The 19932-nt window shown below is 36.8% G+C and overlaps 1 protein-coding gene across 1 annotated transcript in view; it reads left to right on the top strand.

Annotated features, from left to right (window-relative positions):
- LOC107040152 (A disintegrin and metalloproteinase with thrombospondin motifs 2) overlaps positions 1 to 14755 on the top strand; it is a 41212-nt gene extending 26457 nt beyond the window's left edge. The window contains exons 10-15 of the mRNA XM_015260098.1: positions 2011 to 2016; positions 3919 to 4051; positions 4663 to 4904; positions 8551 to 8813; positions 10489 to 10744; positions 14408 to 14755. Coding sequence (XP_015115584.1) covers positions 2011 to 2016; positions 3919 to 4051; positions 4663 to 4904; positions 8551 to 8813; positions 10489 to 10744; positions 14408 to 14677 — 1170 coding nt within the window. The 3' untranslated portion in view covers positions 14678 to 14755. The remainder of the gene's footprint in view (positions 1 to 2010; positions 2017 to 3918; positions 4052 to 4662; positions 4905 to 8550; positions 8814 to 10488; positions 10745 to 14407) is intronic.
- Positions 14756 to 19932: the final 5177 nt, after the last annotated feature.

Raw genomic sequence — 19932 nt, forward strand, 5'->3', positions numbered from 1 at the left:
GGACGATGGGAACGGGAAACGAGGTTTCTCATTCCCTTCATCCAAAGATTGCTCAGCAGTCCCACGGTGTCCCATGGACACCAGCGTAAGCAGTTCCACGGTTTCTACAGGTCCAGTTCAGGGTGCTGAACTGTTTGACTGTGTAGGTTTCTATACAAACGAATGCACGAAACCGTATTAGTGAAGAAAACCGTGGGATTGCTTAGGTAAGCATTTTGGGACTTTGACGAGTTTGGACGACTCGGAAAGCACCAGAGTACGTCAGAGTACGGCAGGAGTTGAAGATGGACGGACGTCCTCTCCTAGCCAAAAATCTAGAGTACGATCAGGAGCGAAACAGAGCGGATCTCTGAGCTCAGGCCTTCAGCCAACCAATAACAAAGTCGAGTCAAGGTCCCAAAGTCGAGTCAAGAACCGCGTTATACCGACCCATTAAACACTACCGTGTATAAATTAAAGTTAATATATAGTTATTTTACCAACATCAGTACGGTCGGTTTAATATCGTTAACCCTCCCTCTATCCTTCACTTATCCCTCCGATTGAGCGAACCACCCGTGAGCTCACCGAGACTAGCCGAGGTCGGAGTGAAACATGAGTTATAAAAACGATCAAATAACTCATAACGTCACAATAGTAAAAAAATAAGGCCAAAAAATTCAGGCGTCGCTGAAAATTCAGGGGACGCTGCAAATTCAGGCGACGCCCCCAATGTCGGGCCAAGGTCGGGCCTAAGGTCAGGCCAAGGTCGGATCAGGGTTTATTTCCTGCTATTTCTGTTGCCCTAAACAGGTTTGCCTGACTGGTCCCGTTTTTTCTGTTTTCTCTGTTCTCGATAAATTATAAATATATTTATGTTCTTATTTTTCTATCGTTTCTCTTGATTCAATGAATTTTTTTGATCAATAAAAAATTGTGAATCTTCATATACAAACTGTAAGATTTATTATGTTCCTTCCCTTTTACGACGAAATTCGAATAATGAAGCTACTGAAAAAACCCTCATGGTCATACCCATATGATGACAGGAAAAGGGGGGGAGCGAGAGAAGTGAGCGGGGGGCCGAACCCCCTCCCCGGAGGTCGGCGAGCGACGCGAGCAGGGGGCGAAGCCCCCTAGTTTATAATGTAGAGAGATATTGAGACCTTTAATTTGACCCTTAGTTTCTGACCCCGATGACCCTTACTTTGACCCTTGTGATACTTATTTCAACCCTTAATCTGACCCGTGTTACCCTTATTTCGGGCTTTATTCTGACCCTTTTAGCCCTTATCCTGACCCTCATGAACCTCATTTTGACTCTGGTGACCCTTATTTTGACCCTCATCACCCTTGTGAACCCTTATCTTCGGAGGCTCGATTTCGAGTACCAAACTTTTATCATCAACAAGGCATGAACCTTGTGAGGTTTGACCTTCCTGGTCTTGAAACAAGAGGGAAAATTTTCGTTTTTCTCTCAATTGAACGGGATCAACGAGACGAGACGAGACTAAGCTTCAATTTCCCAGACTCAGGCGAGACTGAGACGAGACGAGACCCAGTTGAAACCATACTGCAGCGAGATCGAAACGATACCAAGAATTTTGAATTTTGATCTCCCTGCTAAGTGGTACCAATTGCAGTCAATAAAATTTAAAAAAAATATTCAAGTGAGCAATGTTTGGAAAAATATTTGAATGACTTTTATGTTTATATTATTCTCTGAACGACAGAACTGAAATGATTGAAAATTTCACGAGTTTATTGGGGAAAAAGTGCTTGATTCGTAAATGGAAAATTTCTAAAAAAAAATTAAAAGATTTTGTGTAATTTTGCGTGTTAGACACGCAACAGAAGAGAGACAAGAACTTGAGCATAAAAAACAAAGAAACAATGGCCCGAGTGGAAATTGCTTCAGGCCCACCTGAAGCACGATCAGAACTTGATCAGGTTTTTGTAAGGTTCGACTGATCCGGTGATTCCTGATGACAACCTGACCAAGTTCTGATCCAGCAGATTGGATTCTAAAAGCTACAGGCGGGTTCAGATCAAGTATTGATCAGATAGACATGATCAGATGATGCCTGATGAGAATCTGACCAAGTTCTGATCCAGCAGATCGGATCCGAAAAACTACAGGCGGGTTCAGATCATATTCTGATCAGGTAGACATGATCAGATGATGCCTGATGAGAACCTGACCAAGTTTTGATCCAATAGATCGGATCCGGAAAACTGCAGGATGATTCAGATCAAGTTCTGATCAGGTAGATCAGCACCTGCACGATCTCACTCAGAGGTCGGCTGCCTGACCCCAATTTGATCAAATTCCTATTTGATGTCTTTGATCGGCATTTGAACGGGATCAATTGAAGAGAAAATGATCAGATGCGGATCCGGTCCACCTGACATTAATTTTAATAAGTTTTTCGGATAATTTAGTTGACTATTATTATACTATTCAAATTAAGTTTTATCAACCATTATCAATAATTATTTTCAATCTTTAAAAAGGATCATTATATTATAATTAAAATAAATTAAATTAATCTATTTAATTTAATGAATTTATTTTAATTAATCAATTTAATTAACAGCCAGCCCTTTTCAAACGTACAGAAGGGAGGAATGATCATGCAGTAAATACGTATTAGAGGAGTATCAAACTTACACGCAAATGATCTTGAGAACGAAATCACCAAATGTCTATTTATTTATTAGTGTTATTGTTATTATCATTATTATTATTCATTAATGAAATGAATAAAAATTTAATTGAACATATTTTATCTCTGAGAATACACACGCTTATCCGCGAAATCAGGAATAATCGTAAATTTAACGAATACCCCGATACAAATCATACAGGCAATGTACAGTTTACTCAATAGTAATAGCACGATAGCGTAGTGGTTAGGGCATAGGATCAGCAATCATAGGGTCCCCGGTTCGATCCCCAGCATCGGTAAAAAAATTATAAGCTTTTTCAAAGGTAATAACAGTAGAGATTCATTAAGAGAGGCGGCCTACGGTGAAAGAATTGAATTATCTTTTATTTTGGATTAATTATCATTGATAATTGTTATTGATACTGACAGACAGGTCATCCGGTTTTCATACAGTTGGCTTGATCAAGTTCGGATCCATTCGTCCTGATCAAATCCGGATTGGTCAGAGGCGTAACATTTCTGATGAATACCTGATCAGTGGTCAGGTCTAACCTGATCCAAACTTGATCAAGACCTGACCGAAATTTCCACTTGGGAGGATTTACGTAAACTATAGGATTTCCGTATATGATATTCGGATATATTTATACGAATATTTTCTGAACGAATTATTTCTAGAGAGGAGAATGGGGTAAAATGGACACTTTGGACTTTTTTTAAATTACTCATATCTCAGAAACAAATTTATCAATTGAGCTCAGTTTAGGCTCATTACAAAGGGAAAAGAAATGCTCTTTGCGTTTAAAAAAAACGAATTTCATCAACATTTCAAGCTCTCATTAGCATTTTAAAAAAGCCAAAAGTGTCCATTTTACCCCAACTTCCTCTGCATAAATTTTTACATAAATTTTTGTTTTCGGACGGAAGTTGTCTAAACGCCCGAAAGAAAAATGTAGAGAAATGTCGCGACTCCATACGAAATGTTTCTATTCATCTGGGAGAGGGTCGTACAGGATCAACCCTATTGAAATCGTATAGAAATAATTTGTATAAAAAATATCCGAATATCATATACGAAACTCCTATAGGAATTCTATACGCAATCCGTACAGAAAATTTCTATACGATTTTTTCGTTACGTGAAAGCCCAGGTATCTTTCTCTTTTGGATATGTTAAAATTAGCTTGAAACTTATTCGTTCGAATACTGGTTGGTTCTATAACTATATAAATCAATTCCAAGATTGCTTTTAACACAATGAAAATTCCAGGGAGAATGTCATAAAATGGGCTGCGACAAGATCCTCAATTCCCCCGAAACCTACGATGCTTGCGGAGTTTGCAGTGGTGACAATACTACCTGTATCATAATCAGTAACAAGTTTCACCGCAGGATTCGAAGAGGTATGATCTATACATAGCCCATAATAATCAAATTTAAACCTCTCTAACATCGTGTGAACCATGCAGAGTCCTTCAAGTTTGTGGTAAAGTTTGAGAAATGGGGCATGGATCGTTGCACGTGACGTTTAAACTTTGAATCTACCTGGTTGGATGACTCTAGGCAATAAGATATTACGGAACTTCCTATCTTGAGCACTTGAGACCCAACTTTTCATTGTTCGCTCATGATACATATTTAATATATCAGGTTTATCTATGAAACTAGTGAGTATAGAGATAAATCTCAGAGGATTTTTCCAAGTCTACAAGAGAAGTTAGGGTCGAAGGACAATATTTGCGTAGTCCATTTCAGCCGTTTCCCTACTATTTTTTTTTCGAACATTTATTTGTTGAGATGACAAAATAGTTTTGAAGTTTGTGTCCATAATATCTTTGTTCATCTTATAGAAAATTTGTTATTAATATTGATGACAAGTCTTTGCATTTTTTTCCAGAACTAGTTATTAATCTTGATAGAAAGTTTTCCATTAACATGAAACATAATATTTATTAGTAATATTAGTTCATAATATTAGTTCATACACTTCCTTTTCTTTTATATTATCATCCAGTAACTACACGAGCTGCAGTTCTACCGAAAAACGCCCACAACATAAACCTAGACGTAGAAATGAACGTTTTGATTGAGAGAAATGAAACCTTCAAACTTTTACTTCGAGATGGGCATAGACGAAAGCACGAGGCGCTTTTCGATTCTCTCGTTGTCGAAGGAACTTTATTCCAAGTTCAGAGATCTCAGAATAGATTCACAATCAGTGCAAAGGGTCCCACGTTGGCAGAAGTGATCATTTCAGTGAGTAAAAATTTAATTTCCTTTGACGACATAATTTTTTTATTCTTTGGGTAGTATTGGGGTAAAAAGGGAAATGAAGAGTTTCTTCAAGTTGGGGTGAATTTTCTCTTTCATTTGGTTCAAGATAGTTTGTCAGAAATTTTCGACAGACGGTAAGGACGAGGAGAGGATCGAAGAATATTTTTTAATCATTGAAATGTTCCCAAAAAATCCAAATTAAATCCAAATCATTCAAGCGAAAATAAAAAATTCCAAAAATAATCAGTCAATTAGGTTATTCATAAATTAATTGATTGATCATTCATTACAACATGAATACGTGAAATCTCGTCCAAATGAAAGTAAAAATGACAAGTATAATTAATTAATTGAGTTATTGTTCATTTACAGATGTTGATCCACTTCATGAAAATCAAATTTTTTCCTATTCCAGGAAAATTCTGTAATTTTTTAGAATGATGGAGAAATATATCAAACCAACATTTCTGATAATTACGAAGAATTGATAGTAGAAGCCTTAACAAAATTGAATAAATACATTTTTTCACAAGCACAGGTTTTGGGATTAATTGTCAAATTGCTAATTTACGTACGGTAAGACGCCGAAAAACAAAAATACATATATATATATATATATATATATATATATATATATATATATATATAGGGGAATGGAAAAATCATGTTAACATCTATGTTCAGGGCATATTGTCCATTTTACATCTGAATATTCAACTCAGGCTGGTGGATTAGAATCATCTCCTTATTAATTGGAAAAAAAATACAAATATTTTTAGTAGTTGCGTTTATGGATAAACATCCTTCATGGATTCATCATAAATTAATTAATTAAAAAATGGTTCCCTTTTAAACGTAAGAACTTAAAAAATTATTCCTTCATAATTTCTGTCGCTTCTAGATATATTGAGCCCGCTCCACCATAAATATTTACATATATCGATGCCTGTTCGGTTATTAACCGAATAACGCACTCCCATACACTCAATCCGCTCACACGCACGCATGACTTCTCACACAGCACAGAATGTGATTACATGATTACAAATGATTTCGTCGATTACGTTCTGTGATTACCAAACATCTGTAATCATTGAAATCACAAAAAATGACCTCTCTTTTTAAATATGGATTGATGGAATAATTAATTATTAGAACCTGCAAAGAAATGAGGAAGGAGGGGCGGGGATTAGAACAGAGGAATGCAGTCTCCATCACTACATCTAAAAATTTGGGCATTTATAAGTGCTATCAGCAAAATAAATTTACTGAATATTTCATTCTCCATTGATGGAGAATGAAACTTACCAGTAGATAATTCAGAAATAATTCAGTCGTTGGTTATCTAGAATAAGAAGAAATTTTAACTCTGTTGAATCATTTTTCTACGGACAAATGCTCTGTGCAAAACGCATTGGCTATGCAAGGTGCTTAACCATAAACATCTGGGATTCCAAGAAAAATTAATCCAGGGATCTCTGAGACTTATCGTTGGTAGAAATGACGCGCTCGAAAATTCAAAAACAAAAGTCACGGTTTCACTAGGAGCAACTACGAAAGATTACACTGATTACCAATGATTACAGTGATTACAAATGATTACCACTTGATTACCAAAACTTGATTACAAATGTGGTAATCATGTGATTACAATGATTATACTGATTTCACTGGGATTACAATTGATTACATCAGTGAGTGACACCACGATTACGCCTATGAATAGCCCCTCGGGATCAAACCTATAGAAATAATTTGTATAAAAAATATCCGTATAGAAATATCCGAATATCATATACGAAAATCCTATAGAAATTCCATACGCAATCCGTATAGAAAAGTTCTATACGATTTTTTCATACGTGATGCTCACCTTAGATGATCAGTAACTTATTATATGATCTTGGCACCTGAGGCGCCACATGTGGACAGCTGTCGTGTGAACGCCCCCATTGAAGGTACTTCCACAGTAGTCATATGGGAGTAGAAGGAAATGTACAGGGTTGAAATTTTGAGAATATATTCTTTCAATAAATTAGAAAGTTGTCCCGAAAGTCCCAACACGATTTACCACATTGATTTTTGTAGAGAAAAAAATTAAAATTGTCATGTGTACAGAGCCTTATGAGACACATTTCAATGGGAAATGACGACCATGTATTGGAATTTATAAAATCACTCAACTGTTTACTTCTCTACTGCGTCGTACATTCCAAATTATTTTCTCTTTCCCAGTATTTTCTTTTACGAGCGGTTTATATATATGTGGGGCCTGTGTCCCTTACACACGCAAATTTCAAGAACAACGGACCCTTGTCCGATACATGGTGACAAGGGAAAACCATGGAGGCCAGAGGGCAAAGGAGCACTGCAGTTTCTCTCTAAAGAGTCAGTCTCTCGAGGAGAGAAGAGCCATGAAGACCTCTCAAATAAATAGTTCAGTTTTACCTAACTCTCTGTTTTCATTGACTTTCATCCTGATAAATCCCATAATTACAATACCATGGACAATACGCTAAGAATCCAAATACTTGATTTATCGCATCGTACATCTTTCCAAAATACATTCCTGCAATTTCATTATTCATGACCACAAGAATCATGAGTTGTTATTCAAAATGTGCGTCAAAATCATGATGTTTTTGGTGGTTATACATTGGAGGATAGGACGTAAAAACGAGGTTAGAGTACACAATCTTTATCCCCACTCCTATGTTTTTTGAGCTTACTGCGGAAGTACCTGAAATTGGGTCACGTTCGGACCTTCGATGATTGTCACCTGCCACCTTACGGCACTTTAATCGCTCTCGTTTGCTTATCGACCATCGTATCGATTACAGTATTTACGTTGAGTTTTGTGAATTTAGTGTTTTGCGTTATTTAATTTCTTTGAACTGCGCTTATTAATTGTGACCCGCGCTAATATTTTGACCTGTATTATAATTAAAATTACTCGTGTAAATATTGACAATTAGTGACTTTCTTGTGACAATTAAATTAACTATTTCTTGACCAGCGCGTGTGAAGTGATTTCTTGTACTTCTCTCCATTCCGGAATCCACTAATATCTCGTCCATCGCTCCTATAGCCCACCAAAACCAAATCCGGCATCGAACAATGTCAATTGCCGATTAATTATTAATCAATTATCATCATTATCGATGAGGCTGGTACCATTTTATTAAAATTTCTCTTCTAATAACATCCTAATCTTCATATTTAAATTATTTATTTATGTATTTCTTCATTTCTTTTTCAATAAATCTGTTTAATCTCCAATTCTTTTTAATAATTGTTTATGCATCGTAATTAATTCATCCAGTTTATTCAGTTTACCTATTGTAATTGATGCTTCCAAAGATGTAAATTTCGTGATGCAAAATTTTGCAATCATAATGAATGTAATATTTTAGATCCTGATGATTAATTAATTTTAAACCCTGATGATTAATAAGTTATTAATTACAGTTTTTTGGTTATTATTACTAAAAATCGTAACAATTCACAATATAACGAAAGCGAATTATTATCTAATGTTAAGTCGAGATTGAAGTAGTAAAATGTGGCAATGAAGTGTTTCGTTGAGTCAGGGTGGTGTTGATAAATTATCTCCCTCGTTTGGTTCAAGGTAGTTGTGCCAGAGACTGCGGTGAGAGGGTCATCCATATCTGTATCCCTAACATACTTGACTGACGGTGAGGACGAGAAGAGGATCGATAAATATTCATGGGTTCCTGGGGGCTGGGGTCCTTGTTCGGTTAGTTGTGGGGGTGGAGTACGTCAGAAGACCACTGCGTGCAGGAATGATGGAAATGGGAGGATAGTTCATAAGAGGAGGTGCTTGACTATTGCGAAACCACTGGGTGATGTTGAGAGGTGTAATGTGTTCAGGTAATTGACTGGACCAAAATTACGGAATGAGTTAATGAACTAGAGATTTAAAAATTGCGACCAAATCAACGAAAATGAGCAGAATAAAATGAAAGACAAATAGAATAATTATCCGATAATTAAATAATAAATTATTGGAAACCTAGTCAAATAGTTCTAAAAGGGAAGATTACGATCCTTTGGCGCCGCTACATGACATATAATTTCTGTACCATTTTTCCTCAGGAATGCGGGAAAAATTAAAAAAAAAATTCCCTCAATTAGTTTTTGGGATATAAGTATTTCAATCCTTATTTTTTAAGACGCGAACATTTCCATAAAGCTTCGTATAGGCACTTGACATACCATTTCATGCACTCACATTCTCACATTTAAATTCAATGATTATATTTACAACAACACAACTCAATTTTAATGGAATGTTTTTTGTTGGAGGTTTTTGTGATTGAATTTTTTTTTTGAAAAAATTGCAATAATCGCGAAAATTCAGTACAAAAAAATCTCCCACAGAAGAATTTTCAGTCAAAAACGCATTTAAACAAGGCAGAATCACCCTTGTGACCCTCGTGACCCTAGCGACTTGTTTTTTTTATGTGGCCCTTGTGACTTCGTGACCCTAGTGACTCCTTTTTTGTGACCCTTGTGACCTTACCTTAAGTTGGGAGAGCACCTGCTATATAATCGAAAGGTCCCGGGTTCAAATCTCAGTCTGAACTTTCGAATTGTTTCAGTAAATTTGTCTTGCCAACTAATATTGAGAATTATATTGCGAGTCTCGTTCTCGATGATAATTATCGTAGTCAGGCTTGCCATGACTAACATCACAACGTTTAACGCCTATAAATTCAAATTGTTGGCGCCCCGCGCCATCTTATCCCTAGGGTGACTCTCCTCTTACTTCATATTGTTTCGTTGTGCCGAAGCATTATAACGCCTTTCGTCATTTATTTTATAATTATATGAATAGTCTCGTTCGAAGATGATAATCTCCCACCCTAAGAAATTACTCAAAAGAATAAATCATACCCATTATCATCTCCTCTACACCGTGATAATTCGAATATTCGTTGAACAAAACAATATGAAGTAAGAGGAAAGTCACTCTAGGGATAAGATGACGCGGGGCGCCAAAATGTGAACTTATAGGCGTTAAACGTTGTGATGTTAGGCATGGCAAGCATAACTACAATAATTATCATCGAGAACGAGACTCTTCATATAATTTCAATCAAACTTCGCCCATGTTCGGCGGGCTCGTTTGATCTTTCAATCATCCTGGTTCCCTTCATATCTACTTCAAAATCTTATCCAGCAATATACAGTGATGCCACAAGATGTGGAAGGCTATATAACCCTCCGTCTTCTGTGAAGAATCTCTATAATCCAGGAGAAATAATGGAGATGGAATTTTTTCATTATTTTTCCCGTAATCCTGGAGAAAAATTGTACGAAAAACATAAGTTAAATCGTTGCGCCAAAGAAATCGTAATCATGCCAGTGGCTAGTTAACCCATAAGGTTTACATTGAAACAAATTTAACCCAACGATTTAAATATCTACCAGCGCTTGGTGCACTTGGTGCTAGTTGTAAAAATGTTGACTCAGCATTAACAAGGTGTTTTTATTCTCAATTATTAAAAATTCATTTACTAATATCCTGTTATTTTTCAATTAGCTGTGACTTCAAATGGATCGTCGGACCCTGGGAAGGCTGCACCCGCACCTGTGGAGCCCACGGAATCCAGCAGAGACAACTATACTGCGTCCACTCGTCGTTTCCCTTCAAAAATCTCACAAAAGAGAACGAAATTCAAGTTTACAAATCAATGCTACCTCCTAATCTATGTAAAGAGCACCTTCAGCCTGATAGCCAGCAGAACTGCAACAGAATCCCCTGCGAGGGTGCTTGGGTCTTCACCAATTGGTCTTCAGTAAATATTCAAAATCATTTATTCAAAGTTCTCAAAGTTTTTTTGTTATTTAAAGCGCTGGTAAAACTGATAGTAGAGTATTCACACTAGCGTTGCTGTTTTACATTCCTCAATTTATTACGCTTATTACAATTAGACTCCTTTTTACATTTTAGATTTTTAATTCGCATTCTTCAAGGTATTTATATGGTCAGTTGCATCTGCAAATTTTTTGAGAGTATAGGGAGGAATTCATGTTGAATTTTTTAAGTTAATCGTAATTTGGGCAGTGCGTGATCGAAGTCTTGACATTTTGCTCCGCATGGGAAGTTCTCAATTGTTATGAAGGCTTCGTATAAGATACCTTAGGGACAGTAGGAGAGTGGAATTCCGGAATCCCCTATGCCCCCACTACGCGCTCCCATAGAGAGAAGAAAAATAGGGATCAGCGGGTTTCAAATAAGATACCTGGCTCGTTGCGCCCAAATTCAATGAACTTTTAATTTTCACTGAATTAATATCGATCACTAATCTATTTATGTGTTTAATGCATTGAATTTGTATCGCCCGCGTTCCCTTTTCTCTCTAAACATAACCCCGCGTAATAGAATGGCATCTGATGTTGGGGGATTGTTGGTGGACTCGAGAATAATAATAGACGAAAAATTACGATTTTTCGATGGGAAGAGTGAAAAAAAAATCGATGTATATTTCTATTACTTAAAAAAAGTGATGTGACCCCCTCCCCGTTTAAGGTCATTAGGCCCTCATAATCACTTTGTTTGTTCCTCCAGTTTGACCTTTAAGACCGTTTGATCCTTATAACTACTCTCTTCCCGTCGATGAGTACAGTTGGTACTTGTCACCAGTACCAATTGTACTTGGAGCATAAAACTTGTATTCAGTCGATTTTCGACTTGAACCAAGTAAAAAAATTACCTTTTCTCCAGAAACCCCTCGGTACTGAATACAAGTAGTTTTCCTACTTATCAGAAGTAATCTTTTTTTAGAGTGTAAACAAAAAGTGACTGTTTGAAGTAGTTGAACATCAAAATTTTTCTCCTAAAAACACTTTTATATACTATTTTCATATATAACTACTCAATAATAATTTTTATACGGTATGAAAAAAACAAATAACGAGCAAACCGAAAAAAAATTGTTTTTTCATGATCTAATTGAGATAATCGAAAAAAATACCTCGTTGTATTCTCTGGAATCTGACGAACATTTTGGAAATATAAAAGTTTGAATCACATCAAAGTTGTGATGCGAGGAGCATTTCAAAACCAAAAACACGAAAAACGGCGTGTTCGTCTGATGTTCTGAATGGGTTGGGTACGAAATTTTTCTTAGTTTTTTAAGTACTCCATGAGATATAAAAAGTCGCTCGATAGCTATTTTCATCAACCGAAGAATTAAATTTCACCAGAGTTCTCCTTAACTCCGTTTGATCTTCATAATCACCCTTTTGCGTTGCAAAATGATCGAAGCCATAGGTATTAAGAAGCCCACAGAACTAAACATTCGGGAGGCGATAAAAGGGCCGAGAGTGAGGGTTGGCCTCGAGCGCTCGGAGCTCGCGGTATCTTACAGAGAGGTATCTTATATAAGGCCTCGACTGTATCTCTATTTATGAACGAAGATATCAAGGATTGAAGTGGATCAGAAACCTTTACCTCGCCCCATTCTCTTCTAAAAAAAATCTTTGTTTATTTTATTTCGACATAGGTGCAGCAACTAAATTATCTTAATTATCAAAAATGTTGCGTTCTCATCAGTAAAAAAAATACAGAAGTTTGCTCGACTGTAAAAAGATTGGATTTTCGAAAAATGAATACGGGCCAGTCGACGAAATATCGTATACAAAGCCTTTAAAAAAAATTAAAAACAGAATTGTTGATCGGAATTTTTTTCAAATGATGCAAATTTTCCTCTTTCACCTCAACTTTATAGTGAAACTAGGCAATCATGCGCGCGGCTACCTTCAAGTGAGCGCTGTAAGGCACAATAACCATTAATCAATCAATCAATCAATTAATCAATCGCAACGCGAATAAAAAGTTAACAATCAGAACAATCATTTATTGTCAATCAACTTTATGATAAAGGAATCGAAAAATGAAATTTCAAACGTCGATTTAGGCCTATCCGCTTGTACATTGCCTATATGATTTGTATCGGGGTATTCGTTGAATTTACGATTATTTCTGATCTCGCGGATGTGCGTGTGTATTCTCAGAGATGAAATATGTTCAATTAAATTTTTATTTATTTCATTAATGAATAATAATAATGATAATAACAATAATACTAATAAATAAATAGACATTTGGTAATATTTTTCTCAAAATCATTCGCGTGTAAGTTTGATACTCCTCTAATACGTATTTACGGCATCATCATCCCTCCCTTCTGTACATTTGAGAAGGGCTGGCTGTTAATTAAATTGATTAATTAAATTAAATTCATTAAATTAAATTAATTTAATTTAATTTATTTTAATTATAGTATAATGATCCTTTTTAAAGATTGAAAATAATTATTGATAATGGTTGATAAAACTTAATTTGAATAGTATAATAATAGTTAATTAAATTATCCGAAAAACTTATTAAAATTAATGTCAGGTGGAGCGAATCTGAATCTGATCGTTTTCTCTTCAATTGACCCCTTTCAAATGCCGATCAAGGACATCAAATCCGAATTTGATCAAATTGGGGTTAGGCAGCCGACCTCAGGGTGAGATCGTGCCTACCTGATCAGAACTTGATCTGAATCATCGTGCAGTTTTTCGGATCCGATCTACTGGGTCAAAACTTGGTCAGGTTCTCATCAGGCATCATCTGATCAAGTCTACCTGATCAGAACTTGATCTGAACCCGCCTGTAGTTTTTCAGATCCGATCTACTGGATCAAAACTTGGTCAGGTTCTCATCAGGAATCACCGGATCAGTCGAACCTTACATAAACCTGATCAAGTTCTGATCGTGCTTCAGGCGGGTCTGAGGCAATTTCCACTCGGGAAATCGTCGTTAATTCCTCGATGTCGGCCACTCGATCGTCTTCATCGGACCCTGAATCGAGTCTTACCCTTCTCACTATTTTCACAACTCCTTACTGAGGATTTTTACTACTTTTAATTCAACAATTCTCAAAAACCCCGACATCGGGTACAAAACACGTGTGTACTCGTCAAGAGCTCACCGAAAAAAGCGAGTGGGACAATTTTCTCCCACTTTCTTTGCTCCTGATGACATCACCCATCACCTGGGATTCTTATTATCCCCCAGAATGACGGATGGCGCCCCAAGTATCAAAAGGGATAGCCGGCGGCGAATTTATGAAAATCGCGCCTCATCACAGTATTTACAATTGAGTTTTCCTTTTTACAAATTTACGAATATTGAGTAGAATGTAAGTTGTAGGTGAACTTGTTCTCTAGTTAGATTGAGTTGTAAGTATATCTACACACGTTTAATTAGATCTTACAATTGTTAGGTAAACTCGATCAAGCTCGTGGATACTCTTTAATTAAAATGCGGGACATCGACCAACCGCACAATCTTTTAAATTAGGGAGGCTGATTTTTATATGACATTATTTGATCGAATGACTTACAAGAATCTTTAATGATTTTGAAAATGTCGGAATTTTTTTTCTAGAGTTTACTTTTTTTTCTAGTGTTCTCAGAGCTGTGGCCGAGGGGTGCAATCGCGAATGGCGCGTTGTGTACCGCCGGAAGGGGAAACCCACTTCAACTGCACCAGCACACAATCTCCAGGAGAACTGCGCCCCTGCAGGGGCCAGGGACGACGTACCTCCGGTTGTGAAACATTTTGCAAAAATAACAAAAGTCGTTACTGCTTCGTTCCCAATTTAAAGAAGTACTGTGCAATTTCGGAGTTCAAGAAGCACTGCTGTCGGTCTTGTATGAAGGTATTTTTGAATTAGTAAAATCGGTGGTTAATTAATTTTGAATGAAAGTTGGGAAAATTTAATACTGAGGTTTGGAAATTTTTACGCCGTCAATAATAGATACACCCTTGATTATATTAGAGTTATAAGACTCCGTTACTCACCAGGTTTTTGAACAAGTTTTTCAATGGCATTTTTCTTATAGAAAATAAGCATATAATAAAGAGGTTCAACGAAAATATTCATCTAATAACTTCCGGTTTTATCAATTGAGTAGTGGACTACCGAAGAAAATTAGTGATAATACGTCTTAAGTATTCCCTACACCCAACGTGAGGATCAGAAGGTTCACATCAAATCAAAGATTGAAGTACTATGAACACACTTCGATTTTTACAGTCGTTACTCCCTAACATTTTGGTTCCCTAACATTTCAGTTGGAGAAGTTGACTTCCCCCACCATCAACAACGTAAATGTATTTGGGTAAATCTGTGCGTCCCTCTGCGCGACGGGCCTGCGCAGTAAAATTATTCTTGGCATGTGCGAATGAAACAGGCAGATTCTTTCTCTCTGTTTATCTCTTTCCCAGTTCCGCCACCACCGGAAGAGTAAGGGCTTCCCGAACATTTGATTCCTTTAATTCTAGCCCCAGAGGCTGAAATTTTAGGGAGTAACCACTGTAAATCGATAAAGTTGTCTGCTTCTTCTTATCTTTCATCTAATCATCCTGGGGCCTTGTTCCATTCGCGATTCACTTTAAAACAACTGAATCGATTCCAGTGACATTTTCACTGTAAATTGGTCCAAGGTTCATGTTCTAACATAGGCTTTAAATTATAATACTAATAGGGAACTTGCATGAATTTTGTTCATTTTTTATTTCGAAAGGTCATCATCTCAATATTATATTTTTAGAATCTAAACTTTCAAAAAGTTGCACAATAATTACTAGTTAATTATTGAAAATTGCATACTTTTAAAACGCTCATGACGTCACGTCACTGGTTAACCGCTAGCCCACCAATCACACGACGTATGTAAGACAAGCTAACCTACTTTCTGCGCGCGCATCCCATGTCTAATATACAGAGACGTACTGACTGTAATGGTTAGGTGGGTGAGGTGTTGCTCCGGCGGACATCCAAGCTAAGCAGCGTTGAGCTGGGTTAGTACTTGGATGGGTGACCGCTTAGGAACACCTCGCTCGCACAAAAATTGCGGGCGGTAGGTACGGTGTAGCGGCCTAGTGTCTCCATCTAGTCAGTGTGACAGATGGATGTATTAGGACACTGCACAAATCGGCCGGCTGTGCGACTGAGGTTTTACATGGTTTCCCGTGCAGTCCTAGCCCGAATGGGGCACAGCTAAGAGTAAGACGGCCATGATACCGCAGATAACAATGAGAGGAAAAAAGAAAGGAGGGGAGGCAGGCTAGTGGAGGGGTTTCAAATCGAGAATTACTTCGATAGAATCAATGAAATAGAACAAATAAAAAAAAATAAAATACAGAGACGTCATTGACCGGTGAGATGACGTCATGAGGTGTTTTCAGAGCATTCAAAAGACCTAATTTTCAAATCATTATTATAAATTATGCAAGTGAAATTTCGTGAAATTTTCAGTAATTCAGCTGTCTATTGGGTATGAACAATCTATCAAACGAGTGATGAGCAGATATTGAACTTCGTGCAAGTTCCCTATTGCATACAAGATGCTTTCATAAAAAATTCTAAAACTATCTGGATTATCTTTTCCCTTAAAATATCGTCCACCTTCAGCCAATAGAATGGTTGCATTTTCCTCCCGCCGGGGGAACCTAGACGATTTCATTTCGGATATTTCTCGCTGCCATCACCAAGCGACAAAGCGCCCGCAAACAATTATTGTGGCCGAAATTCTGAGGAAAAAATAATCTTCTTGATACTCCCAAAGTTGGAAATAAATCGGGTTTCCCTCAACTTTCCCTGGAAACAAACGATCATGTCAAGTATTTCAAGAAAAAAAAATCCTGGATTTTTTAGGAAAATTCTTTCATATTGCAACGAAACTGTCAGAAAATACCTGATCGTCTTGAAACTCTTGGGATTTTCTTACTTAGAAATTTACAAAGTTTTAATTAACACGAAAATTGTGGGATTGTTTGCAGCCTCCAAGAATATTCCCCAGTTTTCCAGAAAGGTCGAGAAAATTCTCGAGTTGTCTAAAAAATTGCGAAAATGTTTGCGATTTCGACAGTTGGCAAATATTCGGTTTTTTTTTTAATGTTAGACAAAATCCGGGCTTTTAACAAAATTGGGACGTTTTTTCAGGAAATCTGTACAATAAATGAGATATAACACAAAGAAACTCTTTCGGAAACGCTGAGAGGGGGGTGGAGGGCTGCTAGCGAGGAATAATTTTTTTAGTGGAAGTTGATATGCACAGACACATTCAAGGGCCATTTAAATACTGTGGCCTCTTCCCCCCTCAGCAGCAAGCCATCACAAATATGGACTCCCTATTACATTACACTCCAAAATCCACAACTCCCCTTCTGTTGTGAATTTTTTATTACTTTCATAAAATTGAATTAAAAAAACAAGAATAAGGAGAAGAATGTGAAAGATTTATTGAACAATGATATCTTTATGCGATGCTCTTTGAACCCTACGTAACTTATTAAATTCTTGTCATCACAGCATTCTGAAATTCCGCTTCATGAATCTTTGAGATAGTTTGAAGAACGGATGAGATCTCTTGTTAAAAATATGATGAGTCTCGGTGAATTTCAGAATGGTTCTGAAGGGGAAAAAGTGTAGGTTGAGGGACTCGATTTTATCAATCATAACACCGAAAATTAAGTCTAAGTCTAGTCCATTGATTCACTAATAATAATGTGCACGTTGATATTACAAAGATCCACTATTAACTTCCTGGATTGACGATAAATACCTTAGGTGCAGGTCTGAAAGTGCGGGTTTAATTTACGGTGACTTTACACTGATAATTATTCAATAAACAAAAGGGAAATGGTGATTTTCTGTGACTCGATTGTTGACTGAAATGAAGATGAATTTCTCCAATAAGTTGACTGATTCGTTAATTAAACAAGACAAGTTTTCCCGATGATTATACCACGATAAGTTCACAGTGATAAATTTCACATGCTAGGAGTTTCCGTCTGGTGATGAATTACTCGTTCTCGAGGAGAGCCGATGAATGTCGATGAAAATTTGACACGGCATGTGTCAATGAATAACATGTTATGTCTACGACAGGCGATAAGAGACTCCATGTTATGTCCTCAAACGACCATGAGTAACTGCCCGCACGACGAGCAAAAATGATATATTTCGGCTGTTCTCGATGAGTTACTACTTGACTCGAATAATTAGGTCACGTGATGAAACACCTCCATTTTTCGTAAGAAAACGGGGACGTGAATAGAATTCCATTTGCGATAATAGGGAACTTGTATGAAGCTCAATTCTTTCTATTTGCCCTATTCACACATACCTCATAACATATGGACAGCTAAACGGCGAAAATTATGGAGAAATGTTGCCTAGATGTCTTATGATAATTAATTGAAAACCAATCGTTTTTTGAGGCCAATTTTTCGGCCATGATGTCACGAAGACGGTCAGGTAAAAGCTTCATTGGTCGAAGAAGAAGAGAGTGGGTAGTTATCCTCCTCCCTTGGCCGACGGGCATCTCAGGATTGGGTTAGGTCGGCTCGAGCCATTCTGTGATTGGTCCAGCGCTCGACCGTGTGACGTCATTAGCGATTTCAAAGCGTTTGAAATCTTCAACTTTTAACAATTACTTTTTAATTACTGTGCAATATTTGAAATGTTTGCGACTGAAAAATGAATTACTCAGGTCTCAACTTGAGCTTAGAAAATTGAAACAAATTCTTGCAAATACCCTATTGCATTTCCTCGATTGAAAGTGGAAAAAAATATCGTGTGACATCACAATTTGAGTAATACCCTCCGCCCTTTTGTCCCATTGCACAGATCTAAATCAAGTATAGGTTTTTTGCTAAAAATTAGCAATTTGCTTCCGAATGGATTAATCGAATTAAAACAAAAAAGTGCATATTCGGTTTCTATAATTAATTTCAGATTAGTAGGGATTTTTCCTGAAGTTTAACCTCAAGAAAAACCAATAAAAAAAAACCTCAAGAAAATTTAAGTTTTTTTTAAAGACAATTTGAGATAAAATTTTTTAGTGAACTGAATTATCTTTAATTAGAGTGAGTGAAAACAAAATGAATGTAAAATTTGATATCACAAGGGTTCATGCTCCTTATACATCAATGTTGATGTGTCCTGGGTCGTAAGTAAATTATTTTAATTTTGTTTTCCCCTAATTAGATTTCCTTAAACTGGACTTAAGACCAGTATAACTTTTTTGTTCATGAATTAGCAATTTGCTTCTGAATGGTAAATTGGGGAAGAAGATATACCAGATATATGATCCCTTAGTGTCCCAAATGTCTAACATCAGCTCCATATGGCCTGGTTACACATCTAACAGAGGCCGACTAAATTAAAATTACACTGGTTTAAACCTCCACTGAACATTGATTGATCCTTAACAAAACCTTGGTTAAACCATGATTAACCTCCGACTACACTCTGACTAAACCCCGACTAAACCCTGACTAAATCCGGGCTAAATTCTGACTAAACTCCGACTAAATCCCGACTAAACCATGATTAGACCTCGATTAAATGCTTTTTAAGGCTATCATTTCCAAGCAAATGATGCAATGGCCACTATCTTCGAACTCAGCCGAGATAACATCCAAACGAATATTTTAAGCCATAATTGAAAAGATTTGGACGGTCATTTTTCGAACTGAATTAATTGAACAATGTTAAAAAAAATCTTTTCCATAAAGTAAAGTTCCTTCCTATTGAACGATTAACGTCTACGATCAGCTACGTGTGAGAGAAGTGGGAGGACCGTCAGTGCGATAGTGCGCCATAAGAGAAACACGGCAGTTGACGCACACTACTACAAGATGGCGAAACGTGGGAAAACGCTTGGTTGTGGAATGGGTTAAAACTTTTCAAGAAATCGAAATCGTTCTCGAAATAATTCCAAAAGTAATGAACATGAGATTCCGGACTTCCTACGAATGAATGAAAATCGTCAATGTTTGTTTAGCATTACAGACTAGGCTTTTTATTATTAAATACCCGAAGTGTACAATGTATAATGACAACGTCAGCAGTACCTATTCTCCAACCATTACACCAATCACCATGATAGTATGAATCAATGAATTAAACTCCAGAAA

Source organism: Diachasma alloeum, unplaced genomic scaffold, assembly GCF_001412515.2.
Source record: "Diachasma alloeum isolate Michigan unplaced genomic scaffold, Dall2.0 Dall_scaffold_00323, whole genome shotgun sequence".
Lineage (NCBI taxonomy): Eukaryota > Metazoa > Arthropoda > Insecta > Hymenoptera > Braconidae > Diachasma > Diachasma alloeum.